We start from the raw sequence: 21,749 nt of genomic DNA on the forward strand, positions 1-21,749 counted from the left end.
TGGCACTTGCCTTGGTCAGTGTTCTCCTGTGTGACACTAATGCTCCATTGGCCTCAGTATTTTGGACACCTGGCAGGTTATGAGGAATTCCAAGTGCTTTGGAATTGTCACGTGGCTGGTCTGAGTTTGCAATAGAGGCCAGAAATGGAGGAACTGATTTGAAAGCTGGGTTTGTGTTGCCTGGTGAGTGGTGCTGTGTGTCTTTCAGGGAAGGGATGTGGTAAAAGTTTTAGGGGGTGTTTGTACTGCCCTGGAGTGTAGCCACTAAAATATTGTGAACGTGAGTTCTGTTGTTGCTGTTGTTTCTTTCAAACTTTTCTGGGGAAGGCTGGAACTGAAATTCAAATGCTTCAGATTCATCGTGGGCAAAGTTTTAGTTAAAGGACTGTTGATGTAAAGCAGGCAATGGCCCCAGCCTTGTGCTGAGCATGGCTGGGCAGGAGGCAGGACTGGAGCTAAACTGGACTGTGATGGCTCCTCTTTATGTGGTTTCATGATTATTCAGGAGCTTCTGTAATTAATCACGGACTTGCACATTTCCTAAGCCACTTAAGTGAAGGGCTGGAGTACAAGTTCAATCTCTTCTAATCTTGGGCTGCTCTTTGATCTCAGCTGCAGTGCAGGACGAGTTGCTGCTGTTATGCAGAGCTGAGCCCCCACAGCCCCAGTGCTGCTGAGAGCCAGGGCTCTGCTCTGACCCCTGAGGCTTGGCAAACACCACAGCTGGCAAAAACAATGCCAAGGAGCAGTGATAGGACAATGTGAAAGTGATGGTTATGTAAGTCTTGTTCGTCTCTGAACTGCCACAGATCCCTGCAGGGCTGGTCAGTAGGTTGGGTTGCTCCAAGGTAAGTCCAGCTAATAGTTTACTGAGAAGAAAATAATTTTATTTTAAAGAATGTGGAATTTTGTTTCATTTAGAATGAATAAGCTGAAAAATTTTTTTTAAATTAAATTAGGAAGGGGGAGAGAACACTGTGTCTTTCTGTAATCAGATTTGTGTATTAAAAGAAGCTGTTCCAGGAGCCAGGTAGGCGAGTGATTACTGAAATGATGTCGTGGAAATCAAATCCTTTTCTCCTGGATTGGGCTGTTGTATTTCCTAATACAGGTGCATAATTTAATGAAAGCCTAAGTCCCTGCCAATACTTTGATACGGGGATGTTTCTGAATATCATCTTTGAAATTCTGAACTCTCTAAAGAACATTTCCAAGACATGTGGAAGTTACAGCAGTGGATTTACTGATGCTGCTGAGGCTCCAGGTCCCTTCCAATCAGACTGTCCTAAGTCTTGAAAGAAAAAAATTTTAAGCTACTTCAGATGTTTTTTTCTTTTTTTTTTTTTTTAAATCAAGTTTACACACAATTTTTTTCCTTTTGAACACCTCTTTTAAAGTAGGAGTTTTTTGGGTTTGGGGTTTTTTGGTTTGCTTGGTTGGTTGGGAGTTTTGGTTTTTTTAGCATTTGTTTCAAAGCATAAACTGCAAATTGTGCTTTTATTATTATTTATAGCTGTGGGTTATTTAACAATTTGGTTTTAGAAAGGGACAGAAACTGCAGAAGAGGATGAAACAGGTAAAATAGGCCCAATAGGTGAAAATGCAGAGGAAAACCAGCATGTCCTTAGCTGTGAAAGTACAGCCCCCAGCCAGCTGTGGCCAAAGAGGTTCTTAACTACTTGAGAATTCTTAGAAATCTCTGTAACTTCATTGGAAGGTGAGTACACAGTACATGGGAAATAATTCTGCTGGGTTACAGTGTGAGATCTTTTATTAAAAGCTCCTCCAGGGAAGGCAAAGCCCCTTTTGTTCTGGGGCCCTCCTGTGCTGTGGGGTGAGACAGCCACCCTCTGCCTCCTCCTCCTCCTCTGCCAGAGGGAGCAGCAGCCAGAGCCCCAGCATTCCCTGACACTGCTGTCCCTTCTGCCAGAGCAGCAGGAGGGAACACACTTGGAACAAACACTGTGACTAAACTGGAGCAAGAGTAAATCCTTTCCCTCGTGGTGTGGGTAAAATGTGTGATGATTTATTTATTTTTAAACCCTTGATTGCACTGTGGGACTCCAGTTCTTGCACTGTCCCGGGCCTTGCAGACCTCGGCTGTATGTTTTTCTTTTGCACTAACCATCAAGCCAGGTGTTTGAGAGCTGCAGACTATTTGTAGCTTTGCACATACAATGCTTTTTTTTCCCACAAGACCATAAAACTGAGTTTATAAATTCTTTATTGAAAAATACAATTGCAATATTTTCATACAAAGTGAAGTAAATGGTACAGAATAACAAGAACTGTCTGACACTTCCATAAATATTTTTACAGAAACATCTACACGACTTCTGGACTTCAACCTTTTATTATTGTAGGTAAGAACAAAAGATCCTTTTATTTTACTTTAACTGAATTTACAGTGGAATTAAGTCTCAAATTTTCCTATTACTCAGAAGGGCAGGAATGACTGAAAATGGAGATTTTAGTTTTTGCTTCCTTAGAAAACCTTCTGGAACATGCCTGTGCCACATTTTACATGGAGAACCCCCCCTCTCCAGCAGTGGACTGGCACATTGTACACTGAGAGTCATCTGATGCTCTCCTAAGCAGCCTGGTATTTGGGAACTATTTTACATGAAAACAAGTAGTAAGTCTAATTAATGTGCACCCCTTGCCCATCCTCAGGGGGGGGAGAGATTCTCCTAGGCAGCCTGGTTTAGTCCATTTAAAAAAAAAACCCCAACACCAAACCAAACCCCCAACCCTGTCCTTTAAAAACAAAGTAAGTATACATTTTGAGAGATGGACAGCACAATCCTGCTGCTGAGTAAGAGAGGGGGGCAGTGCCTGACTCATGAAAAGCAATGAGCATATAAAATTCCTCAAAAAAAGCACACATCCTTGGCTTCCTGCATTCACTGCTGCACATACATTGAGTTACAAAGAATTCTTCATGCCATTTGCTGACAAGAGGAGCAATGGCATGTCAGATTGAAATAAATACAAAAGTCTACTTTCAATACAGAAAGACAGCTGAAGTCAGCCTTTGCAAAAAATATTCACATTTAGAAAGTGCCATTGCAAATATACAGCAAAACTCACCTGCCTTAAAAATCATGCTTCACAGCCCCATCAAAAGTGCCACCTTGGGAACATCAGTTCACTCTCCAACATTGCACAGCTCAAACCATTGTACCCACACCATCCCCTCCTGTGTACAGCAAGGGGCCACAGACATGGTAGTTTTCAGGGGCACATGAATGTCCAGAATATGGACAGGATCCATCCAGACAACTTCCTTTAGGCCTCAAAACAATTATTCCCATCATCCCTTTCCCAGGAGAACTGGATTTTGCTAGGAGGTTGGTCATTAGTTCTTGCAGGAACCAAGACACTGCTGTGATGCACCTCCAGGTGCCTGTCCATGGCTGACAGTGGTGATAAACACAGTGTGAGGGGACTGGTTAGCTCAAAGGGAAGGAAAGACCTGGTGCAAGGTACACAGCTGTGTTAGGGGTGTGTTCTCCAAGCAAGAAAAAGCTCTTCAGCTGCTTTTGGAAGGCTGGAGATGGGTCACTTGCCTTGTGAGGAGCTTGACTGGGGGTGGGGTCAGGGTCTGAGGAGCCAGTGCAGTGGGCGGTGGCCGGGGCAGGGAGGGGGCTGAGCACAGTCTGGCTGAAGACACTTGCAAGGGCTCAGTGGGTCCATGTGTGGGCTGAGCAGCCCAGCCCTGGGAGCAGCAGGAAGGGAAAACCTGTGTGGGCTCAGTGAGACCCTCTGTCATTGGCTACATCTTGGAGCCGCCTCAGCAGGGCCGTGTGATTCTCCTGACAGATGCGCTTGGCTGGGGCTTCAGTGCCATCCTCTAAGAGAATGCCTCTCTTCTTGGTGGGCGTTTCTCCAGTTCGAACCATGCTGTTAATCTCCTTTAGTCTCTGGAGGGAGGAGGGGGGAAAACTAGAATTAACTCTCACCATTCTGTGACTACCACAACATAATGTGAACTGCTGTCAGGTGTGTTACAACGGGACTACATAGGCTTTACTTGTGGAGATCTGTTCTGTACCCAGCTGACCTTCATCACTGTACTGGTCTTTCCATTACCAGAGTAGGTTGAGTCTTACTCAAACTCAAGCCAGCTTGTTGTGTCACTGCCTGTAGAGCTCAAAGGCCCATCCAGCTTTACAACTTCAGTAGCTGAACTGGCAGTTCAATGAGCGTCAGGTGACAAAGTACGTGTTGGACAAGGTAAACAAAACATCGCGTTGCACAATCTACTCTCATTTCACTGCTGGAAAGAAGATAGAATTAATTATAAAACTAAACTGTAACCCTTTAGTCTCACCTTCGAGGGGCTGCTGCTGAAGTAGTAGAATATCCTCTCTTGGGAAGAGAGAGCAGACTCGTTTCTGTGTGGTGAGATGTACACGGGGTGGTTCTGGGACAGCTGCACCCGGCGAGGGGAGCTGAGCCGCACGAACGGGTACGGGGACAGCGGAGGAGAGTCGGTCTGCCCGGGAGGGAAGGAAATCACTCAACAGCTGTACCTGAGCTCAGTGTCACTGCAGCAAGGCTTTTCTGAGTTGGTCACTTAAACACACTCTAGGCTTTTTTCACCCATCTGATACCATACAGATGGTACAACAAATGTGAATTTTGTTATGGTATTGGGCTGGATTAGTATTTTTTAATTTACTTTTCCAATCTGTCTGCGAGTGACATATGACACTGCTTAGAGCTGTGTATTTCATACAGGAGGAAACAGCAATTAGGCACTGAAAGTACTTACTGTTTTAGCAGCAGAGTATGTCCTTGAGGTGAAGTTGTTGTCATAAAAACAGAATCCCCTGAATTTGCTTACAGTGAGCTCAGCTAAGGGGACTTCACTGCACTGTCAGTAGAAAAAGATGTTTACTACTGAAAAGCACAGAATTTAACTTACTGCATTTGAAGTGTACTTCAGGGCAAAGTCTTTGATCTGCTCGATGTAGACGTTGTTGTAGAACTGGATGAGGTCCCCCCGCTCCTCCTCCTCGGTGTCGCTGTTGGCACCGGTGAGGCGGGTGGGCGTGGGGGGGGCGCTGCCGGGGTGCGGCACGGGCAGGGTGCTGCTGGAGCGCATCACCGGGCTGGAGTCCCGGCTGCCTGCAGGGGGAGCACAACTGCTCAGTGCCCGACAGCCCTGCCATCCCACAGCCCTTGGAAACACTGCCTCTGGTGCCACTGTCAGTGATGCTCCTTTTGATCCCTGAGCTGCCTCTGCTGGTACAGACCACAGTGCTGCGTGTGCACAGACACACACTTGATCTCTAACTTTCCTGTATGACCTGAGTTTCATCACCCTGAAACTCCATTTTTCACGCATTTGTGCTACACTTGTAACACTAGCTCTTTCATGTTGCCACCTGGCACCATTTCAAGTAAGGAACAATTGTCTTTTGCAACTAGTAGTAGAAATACTTGGCTTGGTAATACTTCCTGCTAGTTTAATGTGTGAAGTTGTAAAATACATATAATCTTTTTCTCCTCTCCCTGCCACCTCTCTGTGACAGAAAACATTAATATCTACAGCTTATACCATCATCTATTAAATATCTTGAAAACTGGTGGTAGGAATATACAGCACTGCTTCTTTGCTTTCCTTTATAAAAGTTAATTCAAGGAAAATGTGTCAGTTCATCTATCAAGGAAAGAATCTTCAAGCTGTCAGCTGTGCTGAAATCACTGCTGTGACTGGTGTTCCTATCTCTGCAGACAGCCAGCTGCTACAAAAGAAACTGCTGCAGCTCTGGGGGTTCTGATAAGAGTAACTGAACCTGGGCTAGCCCGGATTTCCTCTCATTCTCCAAAGACTCATTCCTGGGGGTGTGTGAGCTGAAATCAGAGCTCAGGCCAGCATGGCAAACTCCCAAGCAAAGTGCATGTGGGGATAGATTCCAAATTGTCAAAGGCGACGTAAATATAAACCCTGAGTTACAACAACTCTTAAACGTTACTGATATATTCTTAATTGTGTCCAAGTTTACCACAGGAGCATCTGTTTGGGGTGGAATCACTCACTTCTTTCCTTGTTCCTCTCCTTGCTCCTGTCTGGGGGGGAGTTCTGCTGGCTGCTGCTGTCGCTGCTGCCGGAGCGGCGGCGGCGCCTGCCTTTGATCAGGACACTCCGATAGACCTGCAGGGACAAAGGGGGGTGTCCCCAGGGAAGGGTGATGCACTTACTTGGTCAGCAAACAACTGTCTGCATGAAACTTCGTTGTGCTTCTAGCAGGGGAAAATACAGCCTCCTAAGAAGAATATTATCCAACGGGCACTGCCTCCTTAGGTTTTAAGTAAATATATTTTCTATTTTACATATAGTTTAGCATATAAAGCTTTCAGTAGTGCAGGATTTTGGACATGACTGCTGTCTTTGCATGAGAATGGCTCACAGACTGCATCCATTTACTACTAAATGCTACTCTGCAAAGCAATTTGTTCCCAAAATAAACTAATGCATTTAATAAACTGGAGACCACATTGTTTAATAATAACTGTACTCACGTGGCTCTTGGCTTGCGGTTGCGTCCGATAGCAGCGCATGATGTTCTGAAATGATCTGTCTTCATTAGTGACCTAAGAGGGGATGGACACAAAAGGTTCACAGTTTTTCTGCAGGGCTTTTCTTTGGGGGTGGTTGTGTGTGCATTGGTTGACTTGGTTTCTTTGAGGAATTGTAATATTTGTAATATTAAGTATTAAAGAAGTTCTTTGTTTGTTTGCTTTTTCTTTGTTCACTCTTTACCTTAGTCATGACATAGATGGCACACATCAGCAGCTGATCCAAGTGTCTGTCCATCATGATTTCAGGGCAGTGCACCAAGGAATACTCAAAGCATGTCCAGATCTTTTGCCGTAGCTCATCAGACACATCGAGTTTGACACAGAGATCCCTCAGACGAACACTGGCTAAATGATACACCTGTTGGAATGGAGACTGTGCTCAGGGCCACAGCAACACTGCTTATCTTACCCAGACAAAGAGTAGCTCAGACTTGCACACCCTGCAGAACCTGGGCAAATGCTAAGCCAAAAGAAGAATAAGTGAACTTAAATTTAACTTTTTTTGCTTACAAGACACAGATGTTCTCAGTCCTGGTGCTAGAGCTAAGAAAACCACTTATTTGATGCTTAAATTCTAAGTTGTCCTGAGCACAGAAAGGGCCCTGCATTGCCTACAGAAACCACTGTATTGAATAAACCAGGAACTCTCTGAATATCTTCCCTTGGAAGAGCCTTCAAGAAAAGGGACACCTTTAAAAACCTGCTGGCCAAACACAAAATCTACTTCACAACTCCTGATGTGACAGCTGTGGTGAGAAGTGTCCTCCATGAGAAAACTACGTTCAGGTATGTGTATGAATAATTAAAGGTATATATTAACTTTTAAATTTAATACACTCTTATTATTACAACTAGTAAGTATATATTGTTAAAGTCACTAAAGATTTACCAAAATACAAACTAAGCAAAGGACAAATGAGTACCTTTCTGAAGAAGAGTGACAGTGAGCCCGTCTTCCGAGGCCTGATGGACGTGGCAGTGAACTGCTGGGTCTGTCTCTGCTCTCCAGGGGAGATCTGCTGAACAGTCAGCTGGCCTGGCAACTGCAGTGCTGCCCCAGTCATCTGGGTGTTCAGGGTACCAGCGAGAGCCTGGGCACTCAGAGGCTGAATGGGGCCAGAGACAGCTTGGGGCTGGGCACCTACATTTACTTGGACTGGGAAGAAAGTTATTCCTCCATTTTCATTGGCAATACCTGTAATTTAAGAAAAAAGAGTCTGAAATAAGAGCAAGTTGTGTGGAGGGGGCACGTTTGTGTGGTTTTGTTTGAGTTTTTAGAAATTCTTCAGTAATTCTTTTATTAGCTGGTTATAACTATACATTTAGTATATTATATATGAAATTGTTTAATCAAAATACTTTGGACTTTTAATCATGAGACAAGAAGATAATGAAGTTGAATCAAGGTTTTCATACTAATGCAAATTTCATTCTGTGTCAGTTCAGGAAGGAGGAGCTACTGAAATAACTGTTTTATAAAACAGATACTGGCAGTCAGAACACCCTTGTGCTGTATATGTTCTGTCTTTAAATACTGATCATCTATTCAAACAATGTTTCCTAAACATCCTTAAACCTACTTTTTTCTCCCCTGGACAACTGTTCCCCCATCTCCCCTTGGCTGTGTACTCATACTCTGAAGGGAACAAGGCTGAGTAATTGTACAGCAGCTTTTCCCTGACCTTGTACTGGGATGGTCACAGTTTGCCCGTTGTTGGCTGTCACGGTGGCAGTTGCCACGGTGACCAGGGTCTGGCCAGGCACCGGAGTCACCGACATGGCTTCGGGATTCATGTTCTGCACTGGCACCGTGTTCACCACGGGCTGTTGGGAAACTCTCACTGGGGTCCCACTGTCAGAGGGGTTCTCATTATCAGCAAACAGGCGGCGTCTCGTAGGATTGGCTGTAGGAGAACTGTATCTGTCATACAGGGTGGCTGGAGGTGAGGAAAGGCCTGTGGATTAAAAACACACACACAGACACATATATTTAACTCTTGGTTTAAAATCTCTTATACAGATACATGACAGAAATCTAACGCGAACTAAAATATGTCATGCAAAGCTCTTCAGGAAACATTTTTAAAAAATACAGATTGCTTTTAGAGGTGACTTACTCTTCAATAATGCTGGCTTTTTTTCTAGGTTAATTTATTGTGTTTTATTTATTCTAGTGAAAAAAGTTTGAGATGTCACATAACTAAATATATAGTGAAGCTTCTATCCTGATATAACAATAAATCAAACCAATTAGAACATAAGGGGGGTGTGTATTATTTAACACATACATATGTATACATACACATACACTGTTCACATACATCACTTTCTGAAAACATTTGACATTTAAGAAACTTACTTATGTAACTTAAGTCTCAGTAAGTACAGCATGTTATGCTTTTAAAAAAATCTCACCTTTTCCTAGTCCTCCACTTTCAGCACGAACCTCATTTATTCGTCTTGGTGTCAACGGGGAACCCACAACACTGTTCCCAGCAGATTTCTCAAAGTACTGAGGTGGCATTACCTAAAATATTCATACTTTGATTACAGTGTATGTATCACATACAAACAAATACAAATACATAACAAATTTTTAACAGCTTTTAACAGCTACTGCACTACAAATTTTGAACATCGAAACTCCAGGGAGAAAATCAAAAGCAGTGAAAAACTTGCCCTAAGCCCAACTAAAACTGCCTAGTGACTGTACTGCTCTGCAAGATCCAGCACTGTAACAGTCTTTCTGGGACTTCTGGGTGTAGTTTTTACCACGTTTCTTGCCTAGTAATCTTTTCAAGTGTAAGTGACTGGTCTGAACCTTCTCTGCTTGTCCATTTTGTTTGCTGTTCTGCTACACCAACAAAATATTGGATGAGAATCATCTCTGTTGTCTGTCTCCATTTCAGATGTCTCTACAGAGACAACAATGAACACATCATACTGCATTTACTGCTTCCTCTGCACTGATGGGCTGGAAGAATTAAACTGATATTGGGACACGCAAGGCCTCCTCTCTCTGCCATCCTGTCTGATTACAAAAGCTATCTAAAACCCATAAAGATGTACTCACCTCTTCACAACTAGGAACTTTGTTTTCATTGTCTCTGATTCTGTCCCACAATATGGATTCCCCTTTCCATGCCATACTTTCAAGGATCTGTTCTTCAATATGATTCAGGTGTTTTACTACTTCCCGACAGAGGCCATCCTCTGCTCTAATGAAAACCTCTATTACCTGTAAGGTGGATAATTATGATTAACAAAATGTACTTATTTCATAAATTTCTTATTAAACAAAGATCTAATTCCAATTCCCGATTTTCAAGAAAAAAGAGGCTATTAGAAATATTTAGACTGAATTACTATGACTCAATCCTATGCTGTCATAGAGGTCAATGAGCACTCATGACTTGATAAGCATTTCTAGCTCTCAAACACGTTACCTTATAAAAATGATAAACTGGAATGTCAAATATTTCGGTGATGAACGGGAAGTTTCCAGGTGGGTTATATGTAAAGGTGATGATCTCAAGGCAACAGGCCAGCAGAGACCTGTGAAACACGTCTTGCTCCAGTATTGCCTGCAAGAGTTGCAAAATTTAAAGCTTAATTTACAGTGTAACTACAGAACAATAAAACACTTTTTATTTTGCCTCAACATCAAGATTACCAAGCTTGTAAAAAGTGATGTTATTTTGTAAGAGAGAGAACAGAATCCAAAATGAGCCATCTTTACTCATTAAAAATTTTATGTATCTTAGTGTTTGCAAACACAAATAATTTCTTGTACCCTTTTTCTTCCATTCAGATGTACTTACAGGCTACTTCTCAGAGATTTACCCTCCTTTTAAATGGCTGACTATTCTGCTCTACAACTGTGTTCCCTTTTAGTAGGTCCAACTTTAAAAATGAGGTACAATTTGATTAGTTTTCCTTACAGATAAGTCAGTGTCTCCCAGTCGAGTCCTCCTCTCCTCCTCAATGACTGACTCCAAGACCTTGTAGTAGAGCATCTCAGCACGACGGAAATGTTTACTGGCAACATCTGCAGGAAGTTTAAAGAGAAGCAATATTGTGAAATGCAATAAAAAAGTATTACATTCTTCATCTTCAGATACAGAGATACAACAGTTTAGGAGCCAGTGTGGACGTCTATGCTGCTGTGGCTACAATACTTTCAGGATTAAATCAGGTAATTTAAAGTTAACTTATGAATCCTCTTCCTGCACTGCATAGACTTGTGAAAGCAGAGCAGAATATCTTTCTACTGAACCCAGATTTTGATGACAATCCTTAACACTGTTATAATATACATGTTTTAAGTTCAGAAAATACATTGAAAATTATACCTGAATGGATCCAACTTGCACTGTGCAACAGAAAACACTGAAGCAACTAAACTGACAAGAACAGAGTAAGGTCTTGTTAAGAAATAAGGTCAAGAGTATCTTCCTTAGTTTCAATCCATCTTCAAGTACTTCAGATATCAAGACAATTTTGCAAAAAAATTTTTGTATTTATACTGGTAGGATTTTAATGTCTGTATTAATCCATTCTTGTATGTAACCAAAACTGCTGTTGGGTTTTTAAAGACTACAGTTACTCAGATTTTCCTTTAATATCCCATAAATCCATGCCATCACTACTATTCTTATATTTGAGAGAAAAAGTGGAACAGTTCACAGTGCTTTTCATCTCACTTCTGTAGTTCTGGGAGTATGATCAAATTCCAGTGATTTAAGCTAAGGCGGATTAAAAAATTTTATGCAGCACTGAAATTTGCTACGTGCAAAAACACAGGAAAAGGCAAGAGAAGTAGAAAAGACACTTGTGCTAAAGCATAACCTGCTGGTAAAATTGTTAATTATAAGAGATGAATATGTTTACAAGCATTTTAATTCTTATCTAGTTAAGCAAAATGTTTCCCACCTTTGGAAAAATTACTGAATTCTCCTTCAGACTGTGTGCTCTGGCAGTACACTTCATGCATTTCTTTTATTCTGTTTGCAATAGATTGAGAAGGATCTCTGGAACATGACCTAAACATAAAAAGTAAACATTTTCAATATACTATTCCTACTAAGACCAAAAAACCCTCTTATTTTTATAATATGATGAAAGTATGAAAATATAAATAGATTGCAAAGCAATAGAAACACACCCATATGTGTCTAACTGTATACATACTGTAAAACACCCACAGCATATTATTACTATTGCAGACATTGTAGTAAATATGCCCATCTTTCCATGATCAGGGACAGATATTCAAACAGCATTTTTCACATGACATAAAAATTGTTTTAAAATATATTGTTCCTGAAGCAACAGTTTATCTACATGTAGAGTAAGGTTTGTTTTCCATCTCCTGTGGTACTGGAGTGATTTGCCAGATGGTGCACTTTGTTAAGTAGGAAAAAAAGTCTTGAAAATTTTACACTGGCAATTCGAATTTCAAGGTTTCAAATGGTGTATGTTCTTATAGCCATCAATCTCTAAGGACAGATGTCTCTGAATAATGTGTCTTTTGAAATTTTTCTCTGGATTCCACTTTACTACAGAACCTTTCAAGTGTGGCTCACATTTCAAATTACACTGTTTAAGCATTAATGTTTGTTATTAAAACTATTTAAAAAATAGAATTACTTGGTTGGTTAAATATCAAACTTACTTGAGTATTTGCTCCAGATTTTCACTGGGGGCATTTTTCAGCCCTGCCAGCATCGTGTGAAGGCGGCTCAAACTGTATGTTGCCATGGAAACAGGTGTCACATATGGGTTGCTCTCTTTAACATACTTGCGGCAGGTGAGCGGGGTTGTGATCCTAAGTGATTTGGACTAAAAATAAAAAAATTAGCACATGTACATATGTACATTATTAAAAAACAGTGCCTGTTTTCCAAAAGCTGCTCTGGTCACACAACAGGCCTGATAATTTTGTAGGTCTTCACTGTATTGTTTTATCCTCTCAAAGGATTCTGTGCTATTTTATTAGTCTTGTATAAAGACATACATGCATCATGATTTTAGGTAATAAGGTGAAAACCATTCCCTAGTAATTTAACTAGAACTGTGAACAGATGTAATATCAACACCTGAAGCCCATCTGTTAAAAGGAAAGAAAAAGAATGCACAGAGCTTTGCCTATGTTAAACAAAACACTCTGCATATGGGACAGAGATATAAAGGAAAGGGAAGTTGGACAGACACATCCAGAGAGCCCCAACAGTTCAGCATCCACCAAACAACCACAGAGACCTGCCTGTTCTGTACCTTCACCTAAAAATCTACCTGAAGATCTCTCTCTTTAAGTAATTACCTAAATATCCTCTGTACTGGATTTAATCAAAGAAACCCCAGATGCATGGAGAAATTATGTCCAAAAAACCCCAAAGGAAGCAATGTAATCAATTACAAAATCGAACTCAGCTATGTTGTGTACACTCCCAGGTCCCTTTGAACAGTAAAGATGGTAATTTTTAGTAGCTGCTTTTCTTCATCAGACATAGACTTACTCAGCTTGTTCTCCTTATAAAAACAGTAACGTGGACCATGCTATACTCACCCTGTCAAAATGCTGCTGCAAATTATGCTTCACTTGTACTCTTTCAGCTGTTTCCATTCCTGAAGTTGTGTTTAAGCACCTTGTGAGGGTTCCAATTTCTTCATCTGCATCCTCACCAAGAAATATTCGCTCGTCAAGGTTTCCCACTGACAGCACATACTCCTCGTAGGCCTTGTTGATGGCTTTGCTGCAGCACAAAGGGAAAGATGGAGGCAAAACCCCCTTTATTTAGTCTATTTTCTTCAGCTGCTCACAGAATGAACACAGTTCTGGCCTGTGGGCAGTCTACTTCAAACTTCTTCTGAGCCTGACTTAGGCATTGGAGCACATTTAAAATCTACAGTATCTTAGGCATGACCATGGCAAGGACATTATTTTCCCTCCATATCTGATGCCTTTCCATTTATATAACTGCAGGAAGAACATAATAAAATACTGAGAACTCATATTTGGCTGGAAACTCCTCAAAATTTACAGAGAATCACATCATAAACTACACTATACCATTTTTATACAATTTAAAGAAAAGTAAGTCCTACCCATAAGCATCTCTAGGTTTATAAAGAAAAAAACCACCACCAAACCCAATTTTTTCCCCTCATACTTCCCACTCATCCCATGTGCTCCCACACCTTTTTCATAATAATTCTTTGAGTTAGACATGAAAAAACCAAACAAACAAGGAAACATAGAAACATAAGAATCAAAGCAGACATCAAGTAACACCATCCTGAAGCATCGTTACTCTTTCAAACAGGCCTCAGACCACAGCACCTCAAAGGGAATGAAAGGCAGTGCAGTACAGGATCATCAATAAGCACAAGGCAACTGGCTGGGATCAGTGCTAAGACAGATAACAACTGCAATTGTATCACAGAGAGATACTAATGCAAAGCAAACCACAAATACAGTGACTTACACACTATCTCCAAAGTTTCCAGGATCTAGAAATCCAGTCAGATTTTCATCTTTTCCTTTCAAAAGCTGTAAGACAGTTAAGAACAAAGGATGGGCATTTCATTTTTTGAAAAGGTTGAAAAAAAATAATGAGTAAGGAGACATTTTTCTACATTACAAATTTATTGACCTACCTTTTTGTCAAAAAGTTTCCGAATATATGGCTTCCAAAAATGTTCCTTGATACCTTTTGCTTCTAAAACTAATCCATAATGTAATGAACACAGTTTTTCAATGATGCAGGGAGGGTCAGATGATACTTTATAATCCTTACTATGAAAGTCTTCAGGCAGGCCTACAATTAAGAATTCTGTATTATTTGATTTTGCAAATCCATATCCTGTTTTCTTATTAAATTCTATGCTGTGAAGTCTAGGTCGTGTGATATTAAAACAGTAAACTACTCAGTTCCCTTCAAAGAATTATTAGTTATGTAACACCCACTCAACTGGATAATGTTATCAAAAGCAAATTTTGAGTCAGAGATTTTAAAAAATCAGTGACTGAGTGACAAAAATTAAATATATCAATTCTAACAGAAAAACAATCAAACACTTGTGAACTATAATATCTGAGATAATGGTCCCAGTTCACATCCAAAGCACTGCAAAGTAAAGGCCAACACTGTACAGAACTGCAAATGAAGTGCAAGTCTGGAAGGAATTACATCAGAAATTCAATGGAAACTTTTCACCATTTATTTGCATTTGTGGTTATCAAGTCAACCTATATTTCCATTCTCTTCAGAAAGAGAACAGCAGCAATCCAAAAATGAGAGAGAAGCAAATCTAACACTTGAGCACTGGATCTTTCCCAACTGCTGTGACAGTCTGACCATGTCCAGTGATGGCTGTGTCATTATGCACTCTTTCACTGACATTAAACCCTCACTGACTTGAATTTTTACTCTGGAACTTCCTTCAATGGTATTTCTATAGTAAATCAAATCCTTGACTTACTGCATTATTGACAAAATCCACTGGTCTGTTATTACCTACTGCATTAACAGAAATGGAACTGTGTAGCCAGATAAAGAAAATATTAATTCCCATGTGCTTCAAATCAACACAGTTCAATTTATTCTCTGCCACACAGATTCATACTCATTTCAGTAGCCTTAGAAGTTCTTGCAGGCTTCAGACAGATTAAGTTTTTTCCAACATACCCTTAAAATTAGGATTCAGAAGTTCTTTACGGTTAGGACACTGGAGAGCATTTCCATACACGAGATCCAAAGCACATAACAGGAGATGGTAGGAATTGACCAAGTCATCACTGATCATAGGAAAATTTCCTTCAAAATTAGAAAGACAAAAGACATAAAATTAGCATGGATTTAAATATTTTTAACAAAGAAACTGCTGGTATGTGTATTACAATCAATAATGCAGGCTTGGGAACAGATCTGATGACTACAAATATCTGCATAGCAACACAGGCAGTAAAACAGACTCACACTTAATAAAATACAGTGATTGTGAAGGAACTCAAATACACTGTTCTGTTTCGAAATCAAACCTTACCAAAATGTTGATAAACATGCTACTGCAGGCTCCCTCATTCACAGTAATCTCATTAACCAGAGCATAAATAACTTAAAGTAGCACAAACTGCAGAATGCAAACTGCTACAAGGAAGAAAAATGTGTTTCCATAACTCTGGCAGCAGCAGCTTCTCTGCCTGGTGGTGTCACATCCTTCAACAGATTCCTGCTGCACCTGCCTGAAGCAAATCTTGCTCTAAAGGCCAGTAAGGGGGAAGAACAGGTTCTGACTGAGACTCTCCTTTTCCCCAGTTTTGCATTGCTGTAAAGACTCGCAAGGAGCTTTTAACTTTTGCAAGGTTTTCAGATGCCCTGGAAACAGCAAACACCTCCCATTACCACCCCCAACTCTCCAGAATTTTAACTCAAAGTCAGATAACTTTTTTTAATAACCTCTTTTCTTACAAAAGTTTTGCTGGGTACATGCTCATTATAAACAGTAATAAATGTAACTATTTCTCTTGTGCTTTAGAGAAGAGTTAAAACGTGCTATCTCTAATTTAAAAAATATTTTCTATTTATCACCTTCCTGTCGAAAAGAGTCCTTAAAACCTCTCTGCTCTTTTATCACCTTTCTCAAGATTACATTCAGATTTATAACTCTTTACTGAACTCATTTATGTTTATGATATTGCTTTAGAGGAGCGGCCATTGCTAAAAATAGTTCTGTAAAATAAACTATATTGTAAATTAATACCAAAAATCAAAATTTCATTAATCTGTATGCACAGCATTAATCTGCATGCACAGCAAGTTTCTATTACTCTTTTAATACTAATAACTCTTCCACTCCTTTTCCCCTCTTTTTTCTCAGGTAAACACCAAACCAGTTAACTGAGCCCACTCTGAAGCACAGGTTTAGATGCTTGAAAAATACTTATCATATAGTAATAAACTCACTTAGAATGCATCAAAATGGATATATAATTAGAAAATTTTTCTAAACTCTGCTGTTATTTTTCTACCAGTAAAATACCAGTTTGTTCAAATTTGTATTAGATTTTCTGATTCCACGTTTGTCAGAAGGAAAATAATTTCAATGCAGATTTAAACTACTTTTTAAACTATATTTAAACTATTTAAAATAATGAACCCTACATAAAATACTAATTAACTGTATTCATTTATCAGTTATTTCCAAATCATTAAATGGTTCACAACAAAGCAATGAAAATTCTAAATACTACTAGCAAACTTTAAATCAGTAAAATTCTCAAAGTTACTCTCATAACATAGGCTCAGTTTCACAACCATGGCAATCGTTCCTGTCAGCACAGTCAAAAATAAATCTAATTTCACTGGACCAGCAGTTCCATAGAGATGATTTGCCAATGACACTTCAAACAATGGCTCACTGCTCCCTTTCACAACCTTGTACCAAATAATAATAATAAACAGTTACCTCGGTGCAGCAGAGATTTTTTTTCTCATCGATTTTAAAGAAAGAAATAAAAATTCTTACAAATAGTAGGCAAGAACTGCAGTGCCACTAAACCAAGTGGCTCCTCTACTGTGCAGTGTGTGCTGCAGGTGCAGACAAACCTGTACTTTCTGCATTTGTGAAGCTGAACCCAATGGTCTGCAGGATTGGACAAGCCTGAACCTGCCACTGATGTCTGGTTGCTGTGATAGGGATTTACTGCCACCCCTCAAAACACAGAGGACAAAACCCTGAATACTTAATGCCTTAAATGGTCAACATCTAGTTTCCATTTTTGTGCTGCCACACTTTAATAATCATTAACTAATTTTACAGTTCACATTTACTGTAATTTTTTCTTTTTTTCATGAAATTGAATTGGATGGGTTACCAGCGTGGTATTCTCCACAAAGTTCATTAGCATGTCTGAAACTGGTCTCTAATTAAGATGTAGTCAATCAATGACATAGTTAATCAAACATATTAACCAACAATTTAGCAATAGCAAGACCCATAAAGTCCCTTTGCACCTTGTCAACTGTCCAATCTTCATGCAGAAGAAGGGAAAAGAAAAACCTGTGACTTTTCAGACTGACCTACTTACTCAGCTGCCTAACTGTGCTAAAGAAGTGAAGTCCCAGCTGACTGGAAATAAAGTACAGTACAAACTCTCACCTTGGAAGTGTGGTAAAACATGTAGCTGGGGAACTTGGGACAGAATACATTCCTTTAGGCTGTTGTGAGAAGGCCCCTTCTCCAAAATTCTCTCTGAATTCAGAAATGCCTCCACCTTTTCGGTGTTTTAAGGACTGATACAAAGTAAGGACTAACAACATGATGTTTGCTGTATTTAATCCCTTTCAGATCTCTTACCTTTTGCATGAACAAACAGCACCCAACAAAACTGGAAAACTTCAGTCACAGTACACGGTTGGCGTCTTTGGGAGGAAAACACAGGAAAGATACCCAATAAGTTCAATGAATCAAAACTGATAAAATATCATAAACCAGTCAATAATTCCAAAGGAAAATTAAGCTTTACTACAGCGTGGCCAAAACCTTATACCCTCCCACAAAACTCTGACTGAAGTAATAATGAAAGCTGCACAGTGGTTTAGTGCAGACACAAGTGGAACCCTGCATGTAATGGTTCATTTTCACAGCATTCTTACTATGAACAGTAACAAAGAAACAAAGCTTCCACTATAAAATAAAATATCCACCAGATTTGTACCTATGAAGAAAACCACGGGAGTAACTGGACAGTGAAACAGGCTGAGTTGTGCTATGAGCTATTAAAGCTTTGCAGATCATACAAGGATCATATTTTTCCAGCCTTTCCCATCTTAGAAATATTAGCATTTCCCTTGACTACACGCTGATTTGATTGTCTCCCCTTTCCTCCACTCCCCAAATCATAAAAACTTGGCAGCTTTGGGATTTCCTTCACCCTGTCAGATCTGAAACTGAAAAAGAGATTAAAAAATTACTGCAAGCAAGGACAGACAGACCAACTCTAATAGTATAAACAACTCCTGTGAAAATACAGCCAAAATACAACTAAAACAACCAAGTAACTTCATTATATTTTCCCTATAGTAATGCTCTAAAATCAGGTTGGGAATAACAGAAATGTACCTCTGCTTCCTTCCTCTCTGTTGGCGAGGTTGATCTTCTTGAGGATACCTGAAAATATCCTGAAAAATGGGCTCATACTTCTTAAAAATGACTGCAGAAACTGTAAAGTTCCTCTCTAATCTCTCAGTTCGTTCTCTGAACTGGGACGGTAGATTTGCCATGTCTTCCCACTTCTTCATCTTGTTAAAAAACTCGATCAAGCTGGAAATACCCAATGGGTTAGATGTGAAAAGCTGTTTTTCTTGCAGAAATAAACTACACATTTTCAGCAAAAGTGCAATTTTTACTTCCCAAACTACTGATAAAATGATGGTACTGCAAACACAAGCAGCTCAGAGCCAGTCCTTCACCCATGAACATGGATGAGCTCAGACAGCTCATAAAATACTTTTAGATCCTCGGTTGACAACCGTGTTAACAGGGTACTCTCAGCAGCTCTGGTGGTTCCTCATAAAGACAAGATCAGCTCCAACAGTCAGATTAAGCTAAAATCAGATCTCCCTCATTTTTCTGAATTATTTATTAACTTAAATAAAACAAACGCTGAGTCCTACGATGCTAAAAATATTCTACAAAGTATGAAAACCCCCTAAGTTTTAGCAAATTACACTTGGTAAATTTGACTTTCATTCATTTTTGGCTTCTTTATCTACACTTTCAGCTTTACTAGTATTTGATAGCCCAGATCACAGAACAAATTTACCCACTTTCAATTCCCTGAATTTCTGATTTGGAAAACAAAAATTTATAGAGGAACACTTTTGCAGTGTTTGATCCAACAGCAATGCTCCAACAGTAGAGGAAATGGGAGAAAAAGTGCATAAGAACATTACCTTTCTTTTTTTCTTTTTGGGCTTATCTACTGAATTTTTAGAAAATAGATTGCTAATAAATAAAGTCAATTGTTTCAGGAAGCTTCTCTTCATTGCTTTGTGGACATACACATTTGACACAGATTTGTTTATCAGATTCTGACATCACTTTAGTTTCATAAAGCAAGAACACGTGAAAAATGAAGTTTTCTTACACAAAAAAATTAGATAGATTGTGTGAATATTTTCACAGCCAATTAAAAATGGTTTCTGATGTGAGAAGTTCACACTTAGCACACTCCAAAAATTGACTGTTCTTCAGTGCCTGGCTCCTTTCTCCTTTGAGAGAAGGAAGTCAATGTATTATTTTGAAAATCAGTGTTTTTAGAGCATAGTACTAAGCAAATGGAACTGCCCTAACCCTGTGGCAATGAGCTATGATACAAACATGCTAGAGACATAAATTCTATCTTTAAAAGCAGGGAATAAGAAATACATTTAGCTTTTGCTCCCTAGTTCTAAATTTCACAAGCTGATAAGCAGTCTTTGAGATTTTGTAAGTGTCTAAAAATCACCAAAAAGAAAAGTTACCTTTGCTCTGAACAGCGCAGGATTCTGGTTAAAGACACATAATTTCCCTCAGCTGTCCCTCTGCTCACAGTTGGAATTGCTTTCCTGCAAGCCACATACAAGGCACAGGCCAGCCAGTGCAGGTCATTTCCCTGTGAATCAAACCATCAGGCATTTAAAAGACTTCAGTGAAAAGGAAAACATACTTTTCAGCCAACCCAACTCCAGGGGAAAGAACCGTGTCCTAAACGGATGAAGTTCGACCAGTGACAAAGTTGATTTGCTGTTTCAAAGTTCTGTTGTGCTTTGTGTTTCTAACTACAAGAAAACAGGTGCTAAACAGATACTTAACACCAAACTGCATCCAAACTAAAATTACTAGTTACCATCATAAATTTCACCCTTGACCCAAAGCATAGCAATGTATTTTTAGTGTTGTTCTTCTCCTGTAGCATTTTATACTTCCCTAATTTTTAATGTAAAAAAACCCCCAGCTATATTTTCTTGCTGCCAGAACATTCCTCTGCCCTGAACACACAGCGGGAAAAGAAAAACATAAGTTTCCATTTTGCTCTGTACTGCACAGCAGAACAATTATTCAGTCTGGTACCTAAAGACAGAAATGAATTCTAACGAACACCTGAAATTTTATCCCCCCTCTGCGATCAAGTAAAAACATTTCAATGGGAAAAGGATGGGTAAAACCAAAGTTCAGTTCGATGCTGTGGTTTTTGGGCTATGTGGTATCGCGGGGCCGGGTGAGCGCACACCTCCGGGGGAAGGGGCAGCATCAGTATCCCCTCCGAGCATCCCGGCCCGGCAGCGACGGCCACGAGCAGCGTGTGTGTGACAGAGGCGCAGCCAGGGCAGAGCAGGATCCTCCCCCCTCCGCAGGGCCGAGCACCTGCCCGGGTTCGGGGCCGCCCTGTGAGCGCTCCTGGTCCCGGCAGGGCAGCGCAGGGAGCTCGGACAGACGCGGTTTATCACCAGCGCCACCTCCGCTGCTCAACGCCCCCGATAAAGGCGCCTCCCGAGCTCCGGGCGCGTCCCCGCGTGTTCCTGTTTGCGAGAGCGACGTGACACAACCCTTCACCCTTTGGCCCCCGGCCCGGGCTGCGCCGCGGCCAAGCCGGCCCCTAATAAATAACTAATAAATGTTATCGCACCTGCGCTGGGCACCTCCGCGGGCCCCGCGCTGCCGAGGCCGCCGTGCCGGCGGCAGAAGGGCCGCAGCGACGGGAGCACGTCTATTTTTAACACCTTTCCCCCGCTATGGCTCGGAACTGCGATGTTTTTTCCCGGGCGATGCAAAGGAGAGGCCGCCGCGCCCTCGGGGCCGCCCCTTCCCTCCCGCCTCAACCTCCCGCCGGGACCCCGCCGGGCCGGCCACGACCCCCGCCCGCCGCCCCTCCGGCACCTCGAGGGTGTAGTTGCGCCTCATGCTCTGGTAGCTGAGCCAGGCCTCTGCGCGGGCGCGCTCGTCCATGTTGAGGCTCCTGCAGAGCTCCTCGTAGCGCTGTCGGGTGTCGCCGTCCTCGCCCGGCGGGGACGGGGCGGGGGCCGCGCCCCCCGCGGGACCCGGCTCGGGCCCGGCCGCGTCCTCGCCCGCCATGCCGCGCCCCGCCGCTGGGGGGCAGCGCCGCGCGCGCG

The 21,749-nt window shown here is 41.1% G+C and overlaps 1 protein-coding gene across 2 annotated transcripts; it reads right to left on the reverse strand.

Annotated features, from left to right (window-relative positions):
* Nucleotides 1–466: 466 nt before the first annotated feature.
* On the reverse strand, nucleotides 467–21,695 carry RBL2 (RB transcriptional corepressor like 2). 2 transcript variants are annotated; one of them, XR_003528211.1, is made up of 23 exons: nucleotides 21,517–21,585; nucleotides 20,121–20,251; nucleotides 18,718–18,918; nucleotides 17,953–18,017; nucleotides 15,282–15,410; nucleotides 14,251–14,411; nucleotides 14,079–14,143; nucleotides 13,160–13,346; nucleotides 12,266–12,432; nucleotides 11,524–11,633; nucleotides 10,533–10,639; nucleotides 10,038–10,175; nucleotides 9,665–9,829; nucleotides 9,007–9,118; nucleotides 8,274–8,546; nucleotides 7,515–7,786; nucleotides 6,773–6,949; nucleotides 6,532–6,603; nucleotides 6,049–6,163; nucleotides 4,931–5,133; nucleotides 4,334–4,498; nucleotides 3,384–3,923; nucleotides 467–479 (listed from the first exon to the last, which is right to left on the reverse strand). XR_003528211.1 is itself a non-coding variant. In XM_027646477.1 (22 exons), the coding sequence occupies exons 1-22, from the start codon at nucleotides 21,583–21,585 to the stop codon at nucleotides 3,753–3,755; spliced, it is 3,255 nt and encodes a 1,084-aa protein (XP_027502278.1). In that variant the 5' UTR covers nucleotides 21,586–21,695. The 2 variants fall into 2 exon arrangements, 1 of the variants encoding a protein (XP_027502278.1); XM_027646477.1 differs by lacking the exon at nucleotides 467–479 and having other exon boundaries at nucleotides 3,753–3,923; nucleotides 21,517–21,695.
* Nucleotides 21,696–21,749: the final 54 nt, after the last annotated feature.

This window comes from Corapipo altera, unplaced genomic scaffold, assembly GCF_003945725.1.
Source record: "Corapipo altera isolate COAL_440 unplaced genomic scaffold, ASM394572v1 62, whole genome shotgun sequence".
Classification (NCBI taxonomy): domain Eukaryota; kingdom Metazoa; phylum Chordata; class Aves; order Passeriformes; family Pipridae; genus Corapipo; species Corapipo altera.